The 23848-nt window shown below is 44.4% G+C and overlaps 1 protein-coding gene across 1 annotated transcript in view; it reads left to right on the forward strand.

Moving 5' to 3' along the window:
- Positions 1–23848, forward strand: part of LOC146830018 (uncharacterized) — a 302498-nt gene that overhangs the window by 251835 nt on the left and 26815 nt on the right. Inside the window, exons 5-6 of the mRNA XM_085603684.1 lie at positions 11416–11594; positions 12180–12283. Coding sequence (XP_085459810.1) covers positions 11416–11594; positions 12180–12283 — 283 coding nt within the window. The remainder of the gene's footprint in view (positions 1–11415; positions 11595–12179; positions 12284–23848) is intronic.

Consider the following 23848-nt stretch of genomic DNA (forward strand, 5'->3'; position numbering starts at 1 on the left):
TTTTTATTTTAGGAATAACACTTCTCCTTCTTAACTACAGCACCCTTTTCATGCATAATGTTCAAAACTTGGAATAATGTTTTGTCATGTTGCTCCTTGGTTTCTCTGTATATTAGGACATCATCCTGAAAGACAGCAACACCACTTACCCCCTTCAACATGTGACGCATAATCCTTTGAAAAACCGCAGCTGCAGATGCCTATCCATACAGCATTCTACAATATTGAAATGACCCGATGGGAGATAAAAACACAGTAAGGTTGTAATAATTCAAATCAGGTTCCAACACACGGTCAAGTTGAAGAAGATATCTTTATTCTTCACAAGAAGATCCCATCCAACAGCATCCCATTAGCTCCAACTGCTAGCTCCAACCGCTAACCAAACTCCAGCCCCCAACATTCTCAGAACATAGGTATGTCACACTTGGCAACAACAGCACTAAGTCATACATAGCAACTACCATAGAAATGGAAGATGCCACAAAGGTGTCTTGAAGATGGGTCCAATAACACCTGGTGGTAGGCTGAGGCCAGATATAATTTGCTGAACCATTTTGACCCATTAATCATTGTCAGCATCTCTGAAATCTTTGGCAGTGGATGAGAGTCAACCCCACATTTTTATTTAGGGTGCGTAAATCTACGCAAATACCCATTTTTTCCTGACAACAACCAAAGGAGAAATCCACAAATATGACTCAATCGGTTCTATTATATCCCTTTGCGCATAGCTCACTAAGTTCTTGTTCCAAATGGTCTCTTACGCTAAATGAAACACTTCTAAGCCTGTGTTTGACTGGTATGGCACCATATTTTACTTTAATCTGATATGAAAAATGTTTAATCATCCCTAACTGATCACTAAAAACAGTGGGAAACTGTTGGAGAAGGTTTTCTGTATAATCAGTAGGCTTGACAATGGAAACTTGTACTTTAGTTCCTGGCCAAAGGAACATTAGAAATAAACCCTGGTGGAACCACCCAAGAACTGACCACCCTTTGATAGACAAATACACTTTACCAAGTATTTTCCTGCCTTTGAACTCTAAGATTTCCTTGAAAATCCAGCCCGTTCTATCCTATGCCCTTCACATTAGAAAGGAGCCCTGTCAGGAGTTTCAAAAGGTCTGTCACCCCATGTTTCCTCAAACAACACCTGAGTGATCATGGTTATCCTTGCACCAGAACCCAGTAACAAATTCACTTTTTTGTCACCAATTCCAATTTCTACATAGGGATCCACACATTCAGAGGTATCACCAATAATGACAGGCTCTTCACTCACAACAATCACCGTCACTCTCAACTGATCTTGAATATTCTGGATACATTCTGGATCTTCATCAACCAGATCAGGCACATTTGCAATGCCGGATGTATTGCCTTGACCTTTGCTTGACTGAGCAACACCCCCACCATGTTTTCCACTTTGGCACACTTGATAAAAAATGATCCATTTTGACACAAACTCTGCACATCACATTCTTTGCTGGGCAACCTTTGCAGCCCTTGACATGAGAAAAATTCCCACCGGTAAAACAGATGTTGGTTTACTTAAAGAAGGTTCTACTTTCTGTACGAGTTCTTCGGTCCTAACTGCACCAACGGTCTCATAGCTTTTGTCTACTAACTCCTTGACAGATGCTTTGGATAATTCTATACTCTTTGCAGTATGGAGAGTTTCTTCAAGAGACGGGCTTCCCATAGATAACAATTTCTGCTGGATATACTTATCTGAACCCTTACAGATATATTTGTCTCTGTGAAACCATCAAATTGACAGTCTGCACTCAGTTTCCTGAGTGCTGAAAAAAAAGCGTCCACATCTTCCCCTGACTTTTGTTCTCTTTCAAAGAACTTATGTCTGAAGGCAACTAAACTAGGAAGGTCATCAAAACATAACTGTAGTTTCTTTACAGTTTCCACATACCCGTCAATATCTTCTTCTCCCTGTGCTCAACGGTGGGAAATGTTTGAAAACCGTCCTTCCTTCAAACCCTAGACATGTAATAGTAAACTTTTATTCCTCTCTGGTCAATAACGTGATGCTCCTATTGCTCCTAATTATGTCACAAAAGCATCATACCAGTTCTTCCTTGCAATAAGAGGATTACCAGGTACCTCAAGGAAAGGTGGTGGTGGTGGTGCTACAGACTGCACTCTGAAAGACGTAGTGTAGACTAGACCAGAAAAAGATGAAACAGACAGAAAAAAAAGATTATTATGTTGGTACGACACAGCCTAATTTAAAAAAGGGGAAACAACAGACTCTACTGATCAAAAAGACTGACAAGAAGAAGGGAGTGTCTGGCAGCCACAGATTAAACCATGGAACACCACTTGTAGCAAAGAAAATGGGAAAATAAAAGTTATCTTAATATACTCAATATCAACTAGGTATAGAACAATTAACATACTCAAATAATGGTGTGCGTGCCATGGTGGATGAAAATCAGAGAGGACGCACCTGAATTCACAATAATGCGCTATGGCGAGTGCATGTCACTGCGCTGATTCTTAAAATGTCCCGGATAACCAAGGTTTGCACATCGCCAAACTCAAAATCAATAGTGACACGCACCTGTAGTCAGCTTTCTGGAAACAATGATGTGCGCATCACCCTGCACACTTAAGAATCAGTCTTTAGGCTGTGCGAACTGCACTCTGAGGAGTGCCCGCTGCAGCCAAATCCTGTAGTGCACGCTGCATGCCTCAGTCCTATCCTCAATGCAAAATGATGACCAACTAGGCCATAATACTCACATTCAAAATTTGAAGACTTGGTAGGCAAACAAAACGGCTGCAACATGTGCAACGTTCGCTATGCTAGACAGCAACCGCACAGCTTCTTCCAACATGGCGGCTCTGGCTGAAACGTGAAAGACCGTTTGTGCCACTACTGTTATCCTCAGTGCATGTGCACTGACCATAACCTCCGGTTCCTGTTGGGTTTCTTAATTGTTTTCTGACTGCGATGCTTTATACTTCCCGACATCCATGATGAGCAGGAACTTCAAGATGACTTTCCCAATAAATACGTGAGAGGGGCAGGAGAAAGGAATACCTGAGAAACACCAGAGGGGAGAGGACATCTGAAATCTTTGAATGGACTGGGAAGATAGATGAGGATGGAAGGACATCAGGGGCTGTGTTATCGGAAGTGCTTAGGGCGCACAACAAGTGCATGAGCATGGAGGGAGGACCATACAAGTGACGGTGGTTTCTTCTTTTATTAAAAATATTTATTATTGAGAATATTAAACATAGTGATGAACAATACACTGATTGAAAGAGATGTGAGAAATAAACAAAATTACAAAATTAACAAATTCATTTAAACTAGAGAACCCTTAATAACATCAGAAAAGTATCATTCCATTAAAGACTATTAAGAGGAAGAAAACGATAAGAATAAAAACATAAAAATAGTACATATTTATATAGCATAAGTGTATAATCTATTCAGTAGTAAAATGTAACTATAATAAATCAGATTTGATCTTTTGATATATCGAAGAAGAAGAAACAGAAGCTCTTCTATGTTTATCTCAAATTAAGTTCCACCAGATCAAAGAGGATAGTTTAGAGTTATCTTTCCAACAAGTTAATATATTGTAAAGGCAAGAGCAATAAAAAGTTAGACTAAAATAGTTTTTGAAGGAAGATGGTCAAAATCAGCAGATAAAGTTCCCCAAACAATATTGTGAATAGAGAGTGGAATGTTACATGAGAAAATCAATAAACATTTAGACCATATAACTTTATAAAATTCATGTACTTTAGGACAATAATAAAATAGTTGTGTCGAAGTACCATCAGAGGAGAGACGACCAACATAAGGGAGAAATAGAAGAGTCAATTTTATGAAGAAATTGGGGAGTTACAACCACTCTATTATATTTAAAGTATAAGGATTGAGTAATATTACCAGCTTTAGAGGTCTTAAAAGTTTTTTGCCTCTTTCGATCCCATTGATAAATAGAAATCATTTTCCCACAACAATTCAATAGCGTAATTATTCATAATAGCAGTGGGGGAGAACATAGTTTTATATATAAAGGAAGCTCTTGGAGTAGTATCCATAGAGATATTAAATAAGTGTGATGTAGGGATGACAGAAGTTAAATTAGATTTAAAATTATTGTTTAATAGAAAGGCTTGAAGTCCAGGAAATAATAGGTTATATTGTTGAATGTAAGAGTCGGGGAGACCATTTTTTTCTTCTAATTGAGGGAATGGTATGATGGAGTTATTTACTATCAAATGATGTACATAAAAAATACCCTTCTCTTTCCAGTGTTTAAAATAAAAAGATTTATCGCGAAATTTGATAAATTGGTTATACCAGATAGAAGAGGCCAGAAAAGATTGATAAAAGTAAAATCCTTGGGTTGTAATACGTGATAGGAGTACTTTAAAATTGGGTATTTGGAAATGAAAGTACAATTAGTGATAGAAACAACATCTTGAAAGGGAAAATCATGCAACAATGAACATTCAGAATCAGAATACACTTTATTCGATTTAAAAAAAATATTAAACCATAAAAGCACAATACATGTTAAAAGTCATACATTACATCAAAATAATTTGAATAAAATAGATTAAAAAAGCACTCAGACAGTTTAAAAAAGGGGGGACCTTCCATTGTCATCCGGTGTCTAACCACCCCTTGCAGATATTTGGCGATATGATCAGTCACGGGTCCATAATTCAAATATTGCAGCTTTTGGAAGGCAGGTTGGCATTGTCTCAGGCCATACCTCTTTAAAATAGGTAAACTCCAATTTTTCCTGGGTGTAGAGTAAAATTTACAAAAAAAATAACATGAATCATCGACTGGGCAGAGATGTTATCACACGGACATAAGCATAAAGAGCGAGACCAATCGTTAAGCTTTGGGAAAGTGACCCTGATGTGAAAAATACCAAGGTGTAAACGCGTCAATAACAACCTATCATAAGCTCCTGTGGTATTTAATAGGTATGGTTGTATTCCTGTGTGAGTCAGAAGTAGTTGGTGTGCTCTCACCGACGGTTTTGCAATATTACAAGCTAAATTAATGGACTCCAGGTGATTTAGACATAATGATTTTAAATTATTTCTAGTAACATTTTCAAACTGTCAGGGTTGGAAAAATACTCAGGATGTCCTAAATCCTCTAGGAAGTTTTTAACGTAGATCAAACAGGGAATGTGGTCTGCCTCATCAAGGGACAGGCAATTATTGATCAAATCCCTGTTCAGGCCAGTAGAAGTGCCGGTCCAGACCTTATGCCACAGCAGGATAGGCTGCAGTTTGATCAAATCCGAAAGATAGGGCAAGCCCAACTTCGCGTGGCATATGGAAACGGCTATACTGTTAGGGGCAGCTAGGAGGTATCTTAAAAACCTATTTTCTACTAGCTGCAGGCACTCGACATTGGCATAACCCAAAATGCCTGCTCCATACATGGCAATTGGTGTACATTTAGCTTTGTAGATTGTTAATAGATCAGCGATTGGGCGCCTCCCTAACTTCCCTGCAAAGTGAATCAATGCGCCAGTTGCTTTGCAAAATAGTAATTTTCTAGAGTCTATAGCTTCAGCCCATAGACCCCTTCTTTCAAATCAATGCCCAGGTATGAAAAGTGAGCTGTAAATTCGAGTTTCCTGTTATCAATGAAGAATTCTCGGCACCTAATACTGGGCTTGCAGCATTTCATGTGGAATGTTTTGTTTGTTTACACGGAGGTCGAGATTTGACATATAGGCAGAAAAGCTAGAGACCACTTTTTGTAAGCCAAGGGGGGTATGGGCCAATAGGACGGCATCGTCCGCATATAACAATGCTCCGATTGGTTGTCTATTTACACATGGGAAGTTCGGACAGTCACTACTTAGTTTTGCTCCCAGGCTGTTAATATAAAGAGTGAACAGGAGGGGTGCTAGCACGCAACCCTGCCTCACCCCCTTCTGTACAGAGAGGCTGTGGCTGAGCTCGCCACCTCTTCAGTAGCGCACCTGGGCCCTGGCATTTAGGCAGGGCTTTAGGATAGGTGGATCAACTCCATGGTCTCTAGAATGCTCCATAGCTTTTGGTGGTTGACGCAATCAAAAGCTGAACTCAAATCAACAAAACATAAAAATAGACTCCCCCTTTTAGCCTGTTGATATTTTCCCAGCAGCACGTTCAGATTCAGGCTCTGTTCGACCGTTCCCATGTCTTGACGGAAACCGAACTGTAATTCTGAAATGATGCCCTTTTCCTCTGCCCAGAGCTGGAAGCGATTTAGGACGACATGCCCGGCCACCTTTGCAAAAGAATCTAATAATGCTATTGGTCTGTAACAGGACGGGTCGACACGGTGACCTTTCTTATAAATAGGGACAAGTATCGACACCGTCCAGGTGGCTGTGAATCCCAAGGTGAAGCAGGCCTTTAAGACTAGGGCTAACAAATTTCCCCAGAGCGTTGGATTTGATTTAAATAAATCCACTGGTATGCTGTCTAAGCCCGGGACCTTACCGTCCACGCTTTCATTTATAGCTAAAATCACCTCCTGGGCATCAAAATCAATCTTGATCGGGAGATAATTTGAGGAATTTGTGCTTAAGGCCTCTTTGTTTTGGGGGTCCACCTGATTATTATAAATGCCAGAAAAGTAAGTCACCCATTTATCCTCCCCTATTTTGTTTTCGATGCTGGGGAAATTACAAAACAGGATTTCCATTTCTTTAGTTCTAGGCCCAGGCTGAAATGCGCAGTTAATAGGGGAGGGGGCGGCATAGGAGCAATCAAGGCTATTTGGTATTTCACCGTGAGTGATGCTTATAGTGGATCGGATTAATCCATTCTGAGTATTGCAATTATTAGCAATATCTCTTGCCTCGGTGTCGACTTGCTTAATATTGACTGTAGGGACTGTGAATGGCAAGCGTATTCCCGTGGTTTGACATAGGGCCGCGTTGAACGTTAAAAAACAACTCATGTTGGAATGGGAGAGTCATGATAATCCTTAGACATATCATAAAATTGTCGGTTTAAAAAGGCAGTATGATATGACTTAAAATCAGGGAAACGTACACCACATTCCATTAGTTTGGTGGTAAAATCTCAGTTTTAGAGAAATGTAACTTGTACCCAGAGACACTAAAATACAAGGCAATCTCTTGTATTAACCCCTTCCCCGCTCATGACGGAGCCGCTCCGTCATGAGCCACGGTTGAGCTGTGCTCATGACGGAACGGTTCCGTCATGTTACGGCCGTTGGCGGCCGCTCCGCCTACGCGGCGCTGTTTCCCCGCCTGTGCGGGGGGACAACGCAAATGGGCGGAGTCATGACGGAACCGCTCAACCGTGGCTCATGACGGAGCGGCTCCGTCATGAGCACAGCGCCACCGCGCTGCCCCCCCGCACCCCCCAGCGCCGCGGCGGAATTCCCGCCGCGGCGAAAGGGTTAAAGGGTCTATGGAATTGGAAGGGTTGGACATGTAAATTAAGATATCATCTGCATAAGCATACAGCTTAATTTCATGAGAATTGAGTTTGAAACCAGTTATACCAGGATTATGTCTGATACGTTCAAGGAAGGGTTCTAAACAAAGAAGAAAACGTAATGGAGAAAGGGGAGAGCCCTGTCTAGTGCCCTCGTGTAGATTAAAATAGGAAGAAAAATAACCATTAACAAATAAACAGACACGTGGTTCAAGATAAAACAATTTGCAAGATATATTTATGAACAAAACCAAACCATCGAAGAGCAGAAAACATAAATTGCCAATTTATACGATCAAAAGCTTTTTCAGCATCAAGTGAGAGGGCAGCTAGAGCAGAGGGGTACTTCTTCTCAAGGGTAAGGATTTTGGAAAACATTCTGGCATTGTCGGATGCAAGTCTACCCTTAATAAAACCAGCTTGGTCAGGCTTAATAAGGGGTGGAATGACATTCTCCAAACAAGATGCTAAAATGTTTGCAAAGATTTTACAATCATAATTGATTCGTGAGATAGGTTGAAGGTTTTTACAAAGGGTAGTGTCTTTGTCTGGTTTGGGACTAATAACAATGAGGGCTTCCAAAAAGGAACCACTTGCTTTAGAATTAGACAAAAATGTGTTAAAAAGCTCTAGTAATTTAGGGGCAAAAATGGAGAAAAAGAATGAGAGGAGTTCAATGGACAAATCATCCGGGCCAGGGGCTTTAGCCTTTTTTAAAGCTTTAAAGACATCAGTGATCTCCTGTAGAGATATATATCCTTTTCAAGGGGTAAGAAAATGTCAGGTGTAGAAGGAGGTTTGGGTATTTCCCCCCCAAAAAAGTTTCAAGATCTTTTGTTGAGGGAGTTGTATCTTCTGTATATAATAGTTCATAATAAGATTGGAAGGTATTCACAATTTCAGAGTCAGAGGATAATAATTTGTTATTCTGCTCAGAACAAATAGGGCCAGTAGTTTTTCGTTCTGATTTGATTTTCAAATAATTGGCTAAGATTTTACTCACCTTATTTTGGCCTACATGATATTTAAACTTAGTTTTAAGAAGAATGTTACAAGCATCGACTGTAGCAATCTTGTTCAAGCAGACTTGGATTTAATCAGATCTTGTAAACTTGAGGGGGATTTGGAAAAGAAGTACTTATGTTCTAAAATCTTTATCTGTTGAAGGGCTGATAGATATTCAGTATTCAACGCCTAAAGGAGGCCTGCAAAGTATCCCAGTTATTATGGACAAAGGTATCTATGGAGCGATTAAAATTAAAAAATTCATTAATGAAGGAAGTTGCTTCTAAAATGAGGTTTTGGTCAGAGAGAAATGAATTATTAAAACGCCAACGGCCTTGCTTGCAATTATTGAGCGACAAATCAAAAGTAGGCATGGTCAGAAATAAAAATAGAACCAATTTTGGAGGATTGGATGGAGGGGAGTAATGATTTAGAAACCAAAATATAATCAGTACGAGACATAGTATGATGAACATTAGAGAAAAATGTGAATTCATATACATCAGGATTACAAGTTCTCCATATGTCATAGAATGGGCGAGAGGAGATGGCGTATTGAAAGGCTCTGTGAGATTTGTCAGGCTTGAATTTACATTCAAATTTTCTGTCAGAAAAGGGGTCAAACCAATCATTAAAATTACCACCTATGATTATATTAGGATTAGGGATAAAAATGTAGGGCCTCATTTATGAGAAGTGACGCATCGCTGCGTGAAAGCAATATGTGCATTAAGTTTGGAAAAATGAGAAAGTACCTATTGATGCTTGATGAGATGACTAAAACCACGCACATTCCACAAGACAACGTTAAACATGTTGTAGGGTAAGGGGAGACATATGAGAACAGGAACAACAAGCTGCAAAATCAATAAAGAGGACAAAGAAAGACCATTTATCGACCATCAAAAAACATAAAAGAGATATAATTGTAGGCGAAAGAGAATCAAGAAAAGAAAGAACACTCATGCTCAGGAAAAAATAGTAGGGAACCAGGAGGAGAAAAGTTAAAAAGAAAGGAAGGAGAGGTAACGAAAAAGAAATTTGTAGGAAAGAGAAGGACAGATCAAGGATAAAGATCCAGATCTGAATTTAATAGTTTACAGGGTAAGATGGGGTCATACTTACGTCGAAAACAAGAACGGCAACAGAGAAAAGAAGGAACTAAAAAAGTTATAAAGGAGTAGCCATAACATTTAAAGTGAGATACGGAGAAAATAAAAAAAAACAAAATAAAATAAAAGGTGACTATGAAATTAATAGGAAGATTAATATTACATTAACAAGATATAAGAGGACCGGTCACAGGAGAGGACAGAGAAAACTAGTCAGGAGAAAAGTGAACATTTTAGAGAATATTAAGGAGTGATCTCCATGTTATGATTTGCAAAAATGTTTTCAGCTTCACCGGATTATCAGATGATCGTGAGGTGCCTTCATAGGTGATCTTACAAAGACAAGGAGGAAGAATGCTGTATTGAATATTCCAATGTCTCATCTGAGGATGAAGGTCTCAGAATTCTTTACAACGAGCGTTGGTTGCATTTGAAACATCTTGTGATATAAACAAATTATGGCCAGACCGAATAAGACGATTTTTTATCTTAGCCGCTTTTAGGGCAAGCATCAAATCAGTGAATTCCAGAAAGAGCATTGTAATTCCACATGGTTTGGGTGAATAAGGTTGAAGACGACCCAAACGATGTGCACATTGAATGTTCAGTGAAGGTATAGTGGGAACATCCAGAAGGTCTGATAAATATTTCCTCAGGAAGACCAGGAGATCAGGACCCTAAATCTTTTCCGGAAGACCATAAAGACACAGATTGTACCGTCTATTACGATTCTCAAGGTCTTCGGTATGTAACTTAAGCTCAACCAATAATAGCAGACATATAGTGGATCAGTATGAACAAAGATTCCAACTGCGGCAACCACAGCTGAAAATTGCAAGCATGAAGAAGCAGCAATGGCAAGAAAACAGCAGTCAATATCCGTCCATGAAGAAAGAGGAAAGAGAATAACAGCAGGAGAACCAACGATGGATCGCAAGCGGCGTGGTCTAAAATAGCGGTCGATCGCTTTGTGAGGAGAAAATCACCGTTGCGGCACTCGGGTCACAAAACTCATCCTCATGGTGCAGGAAAGGCATAGGGGCTTACCGAATGGTGGTCTCTTCTATAATACCAAAGTGCCCCAGTGAGTGAAAAAGTAAGCTCATGAACTTGTTGTGCGCCCTGAGCACTTTTGATAATGCAGCCCCTGATGTCCTCCCATCTTCACCTGTCTTCGGCAGGATATCTCAACCCCTTCCCAGTCCTTTCCAGTATTTCCGATGTCCTCTCCCTTCTGGTGTTTCTTAGGTATTCCTTTAATTTTCCACATATTTAAAAATATCTGGTATCCCACAATTCCACCTCCATATGGGTTTCAATCCTTGTCCTTCACCAAACAAGCCTCAGACGGCTCTGTCACAGCAGAAATGTGTCGATCATGACAAAGCTCTTATGTCTCACTGTCTCACCAATCCTCTGCTTCCTCTGGGCCCGTTTGAGGCTCCCTTCAGGTTTGGGGAGACCCCCAGGATGCAGGAGGCATTGTCCCGCAGGTCTGTGTTGGCCCATGGCAGGCGGTGGACCACCAGCTGCCATTCCTCCATTCCTCTCCAGTCCCCAGCCCTGTATATTACATTGAGTGGGTGCTGTACAGCTTCGCCGTGCAATGATGTCACAGACATAGTAGTATATACCTGCAACGCATCATCTATTCTCACTCATGGTGTCACGTAGAAGCTGGGCACAACACACAAGGTCTGATCGTCACAGGCCACTCACAGCACTGCACTTATGGCTGATTCACACTGTCATGTCAGTCATAGTGTTTCATATGTTTGTGTCTTATGGCTGCTGATTACTTCACATATTCTGCTTTTAGGGCTCTATTCATCACAGAAAGTTCGCTTCCTGAGCTGCCCCATGGACTGGATCCTCAGTGGAAAAAGATGTTATTTCTTCTCCAAGACGTATAACAAGGAGGGGAACTGGGACGAGAGCCAGAGGTTCTGCTCCTCACACAATGGGTCCCTTGCGCTCTTCGACACACAGGAGGAGCTGGTAAGGAAAAGAAACCAAAAACATTATATATTTGGGACCACTTGCCTTTCCTTCAGAGCCATGCAGGGATGTTTGACACCCCAGGCAGTAACACTGTGTTTCCCACTTACTCCCCCCTTGCTCCCCACCTTGCTCCTCTACTGGCAGTTGCGTCTCATTTACTTCTTTTATGAACACTTAGTGTTCCTCCTGTGATGGTTCCCTGGTCTTATCCCCAGTTCTTCAGGAGGAGGGTTTGAAGCCTGTGAGCTAGCATACCTGCTGAATATAGTGCTCGATCACCATCATAGGCATGTTGGCGCTGTGTGAAAAAAAGTATCAGAAAAAAACAAGAAACAATTATAAAAACCTTGATAACAACTTGAATCAGCAAAAATGACCAATAAATACCAGACACACTGACAACAAAACTGGGGAGCAGGAAGTAATTTATAATGTGTTTGAAATGTATGTTTTAAATAGGTTCCTACTATATGATCGCATATGCAAGGACATACGTGTTTGATATAAATATTGATTCATTAGCTCATTCCGTTTAATATTGTTTGGAAAAAAACGCTGGATTGTTTTTCTTTCCTGATGCAGAATTTCTTGATGGTTGTTTCCTGTGAGCACCACGTGTGGGTCGGTCTGAGGAAGAGTCAGGATGGAATCCAGTGGGCGAACGGGACCGCCTGCAGCAGCAGCCTGTGAGATTCTGGCACCTTTTAATAATTTAATATTAGAAACATTATGTGTTTGTATCCCACCTGGATAAACACTATGGTTTACGGATACAAGTATGTAATGAACACCTGGACAGGCTCTGAGTGTGGAAGTCACAAGCAGAGAGCGTGGACTAGACACGGGTCCGTGTCACATATAGTGAGTGTTGGAAGTTCTGTTTTAAGACGTTCTCTACCAAGCTTTTGGGCTCAGTTTTTTCTTAAGTAATCAAAGAACTTTATTGTATTATAATTGCATTAATATAGCACTTTGGGCCATATGAATCAAGCAAAATTGCGATCGCAAATGTCGAAATTCGCAGAATTTCGGCGTTTGCGATCGCAATATTGCTAAGTGGTATGGATGAAGGCAAATCTGCGTGCAAAATAAGGAATCGCAAATTTTGCGATTCCTTAAATGCAATGTAAGAAGCACCAAAAATGTGCAATTTGGCCTTAAGGAATCGCAAATTACCACCAACTACAGGTTGGTGGTAATTTGCGATTTCTTTCAAAAATGCATATTTTTGCATTTTTCAAAGTGGCATGTGGCGCACACACATACCCTTAGGGCATGTATGTGCGCCACATGTGCACCCATGCTCATTTCAGGGGTGGAACAGGGTGTCCTTTTGACACCCTGGAACACTTGAAATTGCATTCTCTATTTGCGATTCTCAAATTGAGAATGTCTTCCCATTCATTCCTATGGGCCTCTAGGGCCATAGGAATGAATGGGGAGGTATTCCTTAATTGCGAATTGGAATTTGCAATTCGCAATTAAGGAATATGTAGGATTCGCAAGATTATTTGCAAATCCTACATACATAGCATTTTGCGATTCTCAATTAGCGATTCTCTAAAAATCGCTATTTGTGAATCGCAAAACCAAAGTTTCATACATATGGCCCTTACTCCCCATGATGAGGCAAGGAGAACTTTTTCGGCTAGTAGTACACTACTTCAGAACCCATAAAGGATTAGTGTTGAATTAGTATAGTGAAAAACAAAAGTAATTTGAGTGGTGGATATGTTAGTCTGCTATTTGGATTGAGAAGCATAGCGGAGGGATAGAAGAGGGAAAAGGTTTGCATTTATATAGTGTTTGCTACCCCTGATGAGGTGTTGAAGCCCTTTTTCTGCGAGTAGCACGCTACTCTGGAACCCATAAAGGATTAGTGGTGAATTACTATAGTGAAATATGAAAGTAATTTGAGTGGTGGATATTTTAGTCAGTTATTTGCATTGAGAAGGATAGTGGAAGGAAAATATTTGCATTTATAAAGCACTTGCTACCACTGATGAGGTGTTGAAGCACACAGTTCTGTAAGGAGAGGAAATAAAGGGGAAAGGATGCCAGGGAGGAGGAAAACAACAATGTGTAGAGATTGCAAGGCTAGTGTTTCATAATAGTAGATGCCAGCAAGTATGGCTAGTAGACGTTTTGTATTCAAAAGTCAAATGTTGAAGAAACATCTATCAGTTATCAGTACTGAGAGATACTTACTGTGAGAAATTGGGCGTTAGACCTGTCCACCTTGGGTGGTCTTCCCCCTAAATTTTGCCTGCTTGTCTCCAATTTTGATGGATTTTTTCTTCCATTGGCCTCAGTGCTAAAGTGCTTGTGCTGACTCCCATAAACATAGTTTGATTGGCATATACCTGATCGGCCTTTTTAATGTACTTGTAAGCCCCTTGTAGAGTAGCATAACCTATATCAAGGACCTGTAAATTATACGCTACCAGTGGGTCTGCAGCATTTTTGTGCCACCCACCTACATAGCACTCTAAAACTTGCCCCAGGCCTACCATGGCAGCCTGAATAAAGTGTTACACTGCCATGTTGTGAGAAGTTGGCCTGGTATATGCTGCCCACTAATTAAAGTGGGCACCTCGTACCAGTCCAAACAACCCTTATGGTGATTTAAGAGGTCAAAGATAACCATAGAAAGCTATCCAACTGGTAGCTGTGGCGAGCAGCCTTCAGGCTAAGTCCTGAAGGAATGTAGAACAGCTTGTTTTAACAGAATGCAATCTTGTAGTATTGGTTAAACGAAAGAAGAACCACACAGTAATTATAAAAATATGTATTTATTAATAGAATACTCTCTAGTACATCACAGTATCTGCTACACGCAGATAAACACAAAGCACACAATACCGTAGCACAGAAACAATAGTAAATAGCACTAATACACAGTGGGATCCAGGGGGAGACCAGACCATATACTAAACATGTGGTAAAAGAACCACGACTCAAGTCATGACAGTGTCTAGAGGTTGTAGAATTACTGGGACCCCAAGGAACCACACAAGGTGAGTAAGTAGGGACCCCACGGAGGACGGGTGCAGTTTGGGAACAAGACTGCATGCTCCATACAATTCTATGGGAGAGTCGCGGTTGAATTGTTAAAGTTTAAGGACCCTTCCTAATGGACTTTGAAGAAACCCTGTGGAAGTAAGGAGGTTGGAGAGCCACCCCACCCATGCATACTGTAGTACCAGAGTTACCTATCCTAGGGAAACGGGGTGCGTGGGTCTGAAGTGGTGTCTGAAACCGCAGTAGATCTCTATGGAGGACTTTGAAGAAGAGCCACTGTTGGGAAGGAGAAAAGTGTGTGATGGAATCCAAAGGGGGATTCTTGTTGAAGAGTACCTGAAAGTAGAGGGGACAGAGTCTGGGTTTCTCAGGAGCGACCAGGGGCTCGATAGACGAATGCCCACAGGTGTCAGGTCATTCAGGTGCGTTGAGGGGGGTTCTTGACCCTGCAGCCACAGGGACCAGAAGGTGTCAAGGACAACCAGGAGCTGGATGTGAGCTGTCTCATGAAGGATGTCGAGTACTGAGGGGTCGGTGTCCGGTGGGAGCACCAACAAGCCTTGGCAACTGCAACCCATGAAGAAGGTCAAGAAAGGTTACTGTTCAAACCAGCAAGTTCCAGGAGACTCACCAAACACAGGGGAGTCAGGGCAAGCCTGGAGCAACCTGGGGAGCCCAGGAAAAGCAGTGATGACCCCCAAGGGGACCCACAGCCTGGAGGCACAGGTGTCACAAGGGGACTTCGAGCAGTTATACAAAGCAGCAGCCCACGAAGCACTCGGTATGAGGAGGCCAGATTTCCATGTAGGAAATGTTGCCAGAGCTTAGGGCTACTTGGAGCCCAGTGAACTTGTTCAGGAAACGCCAACAAGCATATGCACTTGAAAATGAATGTGGTGCACAGGGGTATGGGTATTGCAGCCCCCACAATCGATTCTGACCTCAACCTTGGTGAGGGGTCAGCTCTGACCTCGTGGGACATATCCACCCACCTCCTATGTTGCTGGAGCCTTACGGAGTCCAGAGGAGCTCAGGAGCAGCAGACTGGTAAATCAAGATGTGGTGCCTACGGCTGCTGGGGAGTGACTGCTTCACTCCAGGGGAGATATCTTCAGTTGTCTTTGATGCTCCGCAGGTCCTGCACTGAGCCTGTATGGTGCATGGGCATAAACAATGCTTTGGACAGAGTGGGAGATAAAGTCGGGCCCAAGCAAAGTCCAGCGAAGATCAGAGCATCCAGATAGTCGAAGTTAAGTGGTTTCTGGTTCAGAAACTTCTCCATGTTGAATCTAGGGTCCTACAGCCAGGAAAGCACTTTTGTACCCACGGGAGAGGGTTGGACAGATTCTGGGGAGCCTCCCAGGGAAGGGTCAGGGCAGAGGGGAGGTAAACCCCCATGTTCTTTGTCCAGTTTCACGCCAGAGCAGGTGCCAATGGTTCCCAGGACTGGTTTGAACTGGACTATGCACAGGGATACCAAATGTGCCCCTCATGCAGACTTTCAGTCGCTGGCAAGGTCACCCACCAAACCCTAATACACTAAATCCTGTCTGGGAGCGGGTTACACCTCCCCGTGGCAGAATGCCTATTGTTCCACCTTCCTCTGCTCGAGCTTGTCGGCAGCAACCATTTTGTACTACCTGGGACTAGAAGGCGGGTACCGGGAACACCAGGGACCCAACAAAGCTTGCTTTTGAGGGCTGGATTCATACCTCCCCACCGGTTACCAGTGTGGGGTATGATTCCACACTGTTTGACACCAAACACAATAGGGTTACTTTCAGCCATTTTAGAGTTGGTCATCACGCGGTCGCATAATGCCACTCTGTGTCGTAAATGAATGATACACTGACAACCTGGGGGAATGGACTCCATAGGCTGCAGGGGTGTCCTGCTCATGCAGTGACACCCTCTCACTTAAAACCAAGCACCCTGCCTACAGGATTGTTAAGGCCTGCTATGGGGGTGACTTATAGGTTTTAAGTGCAATGATTCTTAGATATAGTAAACCTATATCTAAAGTAAGTGGTGCATGCACCACCTTACACAGGCCGCACTGGCAGGCCTGTAGTTACATTTTGCATGGCCTCTCATGGGTGGCATAATACATGATTTAGCCCATGGGAGGCCTCTGGGGTACCTATGCCCTAGGTACATGGGTACCTTATACTAGGGACTGACAAGGGTACCCTAGTATTCAATCTGGAGTGTACCTAAGTAAATGACATAACAGCTTGGAGAGAAAGCAGATAGACTGGGGTCCTGATTAGCAGGATCCCAGTCAGACTAGCCAAATTAATATCCATTCTATTTATTAACTTTATTTCGGCCACTAGGGCCATAAAAGTGCAAGAACAGTAAAACAGATACTGGACACTTATAGTTGAAAAGTTGGATAACTCCCAATCATCTTCTTGTACAAAGTTCATCCCACAAGAGAACAAGAAAAAAGAAAACACACAGTGCGTAGTATCAAATGAAGCAAAAAGTGGGGGTAACCATATGAAGCAGAACCTACTTTCCTATTTAAAGTCCCTTGCCAACCCTTAAACTCCAATTGTATTACATACAAGTTACTCCTAAAGTAGGCCCTAGGTAGCTCACAGGGCAGTGTGCTCTACAACCAAAAGGTAGGACATGTACTTTTTGATTTTACATGTCCTGGTGGTGAAAATCTCACAAATTTGTTTTTACTACCGTGAGTCCTTTGTCTTTCATAGGATAGCATTGGTGAGTCCTTATTACATGTATTAATGTGTAATTCCTAATTGAGAAGAGGTAGAACTTTCATGTTTGGTACCTTTGGAATTGTAATGATAAATCCTCTTTAATGGGAGAGCCGGATTTTTCATTACAATTTTGAAAACACCACCTATAGAAAGTTTGCACTTTCCTGGTCTTAGCCCTGCGTGGCTGCAGCTTGTCTCTGATTGCATGTCTGAGTTTGGGTGACACCTAGACTTTGTGTATTCCCTCTAGAGAGCCACACACAATGGGAGCTTAGGTGTGACTTGCTTGGCCGTCCTAGGAAGATGGGAGGGAGGATCTGGGAACAGCCTCACACTTACAACTGAATAGGAAGTGTCTTGTGCAAACACAAAGGACTGCAAAACAGCCTGTGGTAAATCTGAATTGGGGAAGGAAGAGAGGAGCTCTATTCACTTCAAAGGCCTGTCTTTGAAGTACACCCCCTTTAAAGGCACCACTGGGTATAAGAACTGGACTTTAGACCCCACCACTTCAATATATTTCTGGGCCTGTGGCTACTCTGCCAAGAAGAAGGGCTGCTGTTCTGCTGATGGACTATGACTCTGCTGGACTGCTGCTCTGGGTGAACTGCGGTCTTGCTGTGCTGGTCTGCTGCCCTCCTTGCCTGAGTGAGAAGGAATGGACCTGCAACACTTGACCCCAGAACCCAGAGTGACTCCACATAAAAGTATTCCAACCACCCAGCTTCTGCTTCTGCACCTGGACTCTGCCATCTGTAAGTCTACTCTGCGAAGTAGTGCCACCTCAGTCCTGAACCCTTGGAAGTGGGACTAAGGTGCTTGCTCCAGCAGAAGTAACGGATCACTGCCACTCTTGAGATCAGAATTGGTGCATCGCCACCACTGTGTGGGTCTGCACCGATGCATCATTGCTGCTTCATGGAATGGAACTGGTATATCGCCCTTGTTGTGTGGGTCAGAACAGGCGTATCGATGCTGATGTGTGGCTCGAAGTCGATGTATCGTCTTTGTTAGAACTGGGGGTCTCTAGGTGGCAATGGTATACACCTTTGTCCAAATAGGGACCCTTGCGTCTAAGTCTGTGTTAGAAAACCCCGGGCAACCGGGTTAGCAGTCACCCGGTTTTTCCCAACACATAAGGGGTAGCTTGGCTCGAGCGGTCGGGGTCAGGCACCGTGCTAAGCGTACGTCACACCCTCACAATAACCATGCGTTCATCCGTTCCAAAAACGACTCTACACCGTAAAAATTTATGAAAGAATCTCTTCGTGTTTATCTTAATTTTCTCTTAGTTGCAGGGTTATGACACAAATACAATACAAAAGGATTTTCTTCAGAAATAGCAGGTCAATTAAATAATAACACTTTACAGGTGCAATAAATAGGATTAGGTCATAAATACACAAGGAATAAATAGAGGTGCGATAAATACATAGGGCAAATAAATACTGTCAGACAATAAATACCAGGCAGGAATAAATACGGTCAGACAATAAATAAAACACCTTCAATAAATTATATAAGCAGTCAAACAATTGCAAATCAGATCACAGTTATGAGGTAGATTGATTTTACCATGCCCAAGTACAGCTTGTGGTCACTGGGGTGGCCTGGGGATGTCCCACCTAGTGTGGTCAAGGCTGGGGCCTAAGCTGAGGTAAAATGAGGGAACCCTAAGGTTCTGGCTTACCAACTACACAGTCCCTCACACAGGTCCCTGCACCAGTCTCAGTTCACCCCCCCTAGCACTCTCAGGTTGGTCCTAACACCCCTCTAGCCCCTAGAATGGTCTTTTAGGGCTCCACAGGGCCTCAGATGCCCTTTCTACCACTTACTGCCCTTTTCTCGGTGTTCGGCTCCACTCGGCGCCGGGTCGACGTCGATGGGCGGCTCCGGTTCGATGACGAGTCGATCGGTTCCACTTGACGCCGTGTCGATGCCGTCGGCCGGTTCTGGTTCGATGTCGCTGGGCGGCCTCGGTTCGATGTCGGGTCGATCCGCTTTACTTGGCGCCGGGTCGGTGCCGTGAGGCGGCTCCGGATCGATGACCCTGGGTGGCCTCGGCTCGATGTCGGGTTCCGGCGTCACAGGGTCACGGTCTCCCCGCTTCCGGGCGACTCCGGAGTGCGACCTCCACTCCCGACCTCCGTCGGCTCCACTTCGGGTTCCGGCGACTCCGGAGTGCGATCTCCACTCCCGACCTCCGTCGGGTCCACTTCGGGTTCCGGCGACTCCGGAGTGCGATCTCCACTCCCGACCTCCTGCGCGCTTCGCCTCGACCTCAGGCGACTCCGGAGTGCGATCTCCACTCCCGACCTCCTGCGTGCTTCACTTCAGCTTCCGGCGACTCCGGAGGGCGGACTTCACTCCCCCGTCGACGCCTCACCTCGACCTCAGGTGACTTCTACTTGACCTCCGGTGTCTCTCCACGACCTCCGTCGGCGCCCTCACTCGACCTCTAGCGGCTCCGGGTACGACGTCTGCCTTCTGTCAGCGCCGCTTCTCCACCTCGGGCTCCAGGTCTCCAGGCTTCTCGACGTCGGGTCTCCGGGAGGATTCCACCAAACAGGTCAGGAACTTGCTGTTCTTCTCCTTTAAGGCCTGTTCCGGCTGTTCAGGTCCTTAAGATGATTTTCTGGTCTTTATCCCACACAGGGCACTAGGCTGGGCTTGGTCAGTAGGGACTAGCATCAAGGGTGGGTTTCTGGACCCCACTCCAAGCACTGGTTTCCACCCTTGCTACCTCACTCCTTCCTCCTTCTGTTTCTCTGTCCTCTCCCTTCACTAGTCAGGTGCCAACTGCCAACTCCAACTGCCAACTCTGAGCTGGCTTCCCAACATTCCAAACCTGCCTCACACTGTCACAGGGTTCTAGAATGTTCTGGAAGGTACTAGTAGGTTCCAGTGATGTCACAGGTGACAATGGGTGGCCACCATTTTGTGTCTCAGGCCCTCAGACAGAAGTTCCAGGGGTAGGGAAAATGGCTCCCTGACCCTGCATCAACACTAAAAAGTCTGGTGGTTCCCAAAAAGGAAAAATTCTAACAGGGTTTGAGGCAAAAGTGGGACAAAATAAATAATGATGAGGAGGGACCACCCAAAGGGCTGACAGGTCTAACAGTCTGGGAAAGGGGATTACACTACTGGATAACCCCTGCTCACCCCCTTGGTAGCTTGGCATGCGCAGGCAGGCTTATCTCAGAGGCAGTGTGTTAAGCATTTGCAAACACATACAGTAATACAGTGATAACACTACAGACGGACACCACACCGGGTTGTATAAAAATAAGTATTCTTTATATAGACTTATCACAAGACCACAAACGATAAAAATCCACAATACGGTAATCACAATTAATACTTCAGGATGGTAGAAGTAATTCAAAAATAGGTCATTCACTTAATTAATCTTTAGAAACATATAATCCCAATGGGAGTTATCACAACGTTGAGGTCAAAGAGTTCCCAAAGTATGGCGCCGACCGTGAGGTGAGCAGTTTCGGGCCTGGAGTCAAAACAGACCCCCACAGAACAGTACCTTGGAAAGCAAAATCTAAGACAGCTCGCGGAATCGCGGAGATGCGCTATCGTTGGCGCGTTGCATAGTTGGTTCCTTGCTTCGGGGGAGATGATGTGTTAGTGTCCTGGATTCTTACGCAGGCAGGGAAGGCATGGGTTCCTGACCGTAGAGGTGACGTTACGATGGCACCGAAACCACGGTTTCTTACGATGTCACGGTGTCGATGAGTTCTTGGCCACCTTCGTGGAGGATCGGCTCCGTGACGATGTCTGTTGCGGAGTCGATACGGCACAGCAGCAGGCGTCGGTCTACGCGTACAAGTCAGCTCAGTGCTCAAGACTTCGATGCAGATTCGCTGGAGTTCGTGTTGCAGATTCCTTCTGTAGCGACTGAAACATCAAGTTCCAGAAGCAAGCAAACAGAAGGGGTGAAGTCTTTTGTATCCCTGAGACTTCAGACAGGAGGCAAGCTCAGTTCAAGCCCTTTTGAGAAATATTCTGCAAGATGATGAAAGTTCTGTAAAAGTTCCTTCTCCTTTCCTCGGCAATGAAGAAGCCACTGCAGGCCAAACCAACAACAGCACACTGGCAGAGGGGCCGTACAAACTCCTGAAGCTTCCTTCGGTTCTTCTCCTCGACAAAGGTTTGTCTTGTGGTCCCAGAAGGGATCTAAAGTCCTGGGGTCTAGGCCCCAATAATTATACTGCAAAATCCTTTGTCCTCTGAAGGCAGAGGGTCCTGTACCTAGTCCAAATCAGTTCTGGGTGCATTCTGCTAGTGCGCAACGTCTTCCTTTGTCAGAGTAGGCCAGGGTCATCAGACACACCACAGGAGGTGGAGCCAGCATTGTGGAAGGCAGGCACAGCTCTATTCAGGCCCCGGTGCTACTCCTCCCACCACTCCGTAGGTAGATTGGCCTATTCAGCCTAGTGCTGACTCGCCCTGTCTCCTGGAGCCCACAGACCCTGTCAATCACAAAACCAGACACACAATACACACACTAGCAGAGGCAGGCTGTATGGTTAGGTAACAAAATACTGATTTTTTAAAAGTAGTATTTTCAAACACAGAATGTTAAAACCAACTTTATTAAAAGATGCATTTTATCATTCTGAGTTCAGGCAGTCTAAACTCGAATCTCTACCTCGTCCCCCGAGTCAGTTAGGATTATAAGATGGTATAATCAAACCGCCCGTTCTGGCCTATGGGGACAGGTAGCCTTGCAATAGTGAAAAACAAAATAGCTTGTTGATGTTAGACCTGGCATCATTGGCGTGGGTCTCCCTTTCCCTCTACTCTTCCTGTCTTGTATGTTGGCTGGATGTAGATATTCTGGGCACCGTGCCTCTGCTAATCAGTGCCACAGCGCGAATGCTCCCAGTATATAAATGACTGTGTGAAGAAGGATAACTCTAATGCTTACATCTGTGTAGCCTGTTTGTTAAGGACTACATTCTATCAACCTATCCGGCCCCAAACTCTCACTAGGAACTCCGAGTTTGATATATTTATGCTCAGGCCAGTGAGGGCCACCTTTTAGTAAGGTCCGTTTAGATATCACATGTTGTGAAATGCTTTTCCTGAAAACGCAGTAGTTTCTTGCCTAAAGCTTTACTGCAGGCTGTTGCGAGTATGCGTACTGTCCGTCTGGTTTTGGAGCAGCAGAGCCAGCTGGGTCAGATCTGGCTGGAGAGAGAGATCGGTATTCCAAGTGTGGGGAGAGGTGACTCTTTGATCCGAGCAGGGCCGTGCGTGGCAAGGTGAATGATGGCTCCCCCTCTCACTGGGTATATGATAACAGACCCCCTCATTCTGAAAGGGCAGGATGTCGCCTCGTAAACCAAGTGCTCCCCGACCCCACCGAACTTGTTCTGACTGGAGTCAGTGATTTGCGACCTTAGAGAACAAAGACTTTTTAGGTATAAAATGCTGCGCTGGAACTTTGGCAAAGTGTGTTCCTCCTGGATGTCAAGACAAAACTCTGTCCGAGTGAACAGAGGAAAGGACTTTGCAACTTTCATCAAGCTTGCTGAAGAAACTACCGAGGGCCTAAATCTAGAGAGCCTCCTGCAGAAGTCTCAGGGACATTAGACTTCACCCCGTCAGCCGTCGGAATTCCTGTGCGAGGAGTTCTGCTTGCAGGTGAGGCCTCCGTCGAGAAATCCGGAGCCTCTAGTTCTACTGTGAGGACCACGGACTGGGCACTTCTGAACATTTGCTAACTCTGTGCGGGCCGCTGCAGCTAATGTAATGTAAAAAATTCTTATAGAGCGCAACTTACACCGGACGGTTTCTTGCCGCTAAGAGAGCTGCCGCCGCTGAGAGCCCGCCTGAATCGTAATTGAGACTTTTTAAACTTTTGCTGATCCTGTGCTGGCCGCTGCAGCTAAGAGAGAGCTGCCGCCGCTGAGCACCTGCCTGACTCTGAACCTTTGAACCTTGCTTTGCTAAACCTTTGTGGGCCACTGCAGCTAAGAAGAGAGCTCCCGCCACTGAGAGCCCGCCTAAATCTGTATCTTTCAACCTTTTGCTGGATCCGTGTAGGCCTCTGCAGCTGAGAGAGAGCTACCACCGCTGAGAGCCCGCCTGGATCTGCACCTTCGGACCTTCCGCTGGATCTGCGTGGACCGCTGCCGTTGAGAGAGAGCTGCGGCTGCTGAGCATCCAGTGTGGTGCCCACCTGGTTGAGACCATCCTTTGTCATGCGGGTCGCCGCAGCTGAGAGAGAGCTGCTGCCGCTGAGTGCCCACACCCTTTGCCACTTTGCCTCATCGTGATTTGTCTGGTGGGCCGCCGCAGCTAAGAGAGAGCTGTGGCCGCTGATCGCCTGCACCTTTAGCAACTTTGCATCCTTGGGATTTGTCCTGTGGGCCGCCGCAGCGGAGAGAGAGCTGCTGCCGCTGTGTGCCCCCACGTAGTTTACTCTTGTTGAGGATTGTCGCTATAGTCTCGTGGGCTGCCGCAGATAAGAGAGAGCTGCTG

This window comes from Triturus cristatus, chromosome 5_1 (assembly GCF_964204655.1).
Source record: "Triturus cristatus chromosome 5_1, aTriCri1.1, whole genome shotgun sequence".
NCBI lineage: Eukaryota > Metazoa > Chordata > Amphibia > Caudata > Salamandridae > Triturus > Triturus cristatus.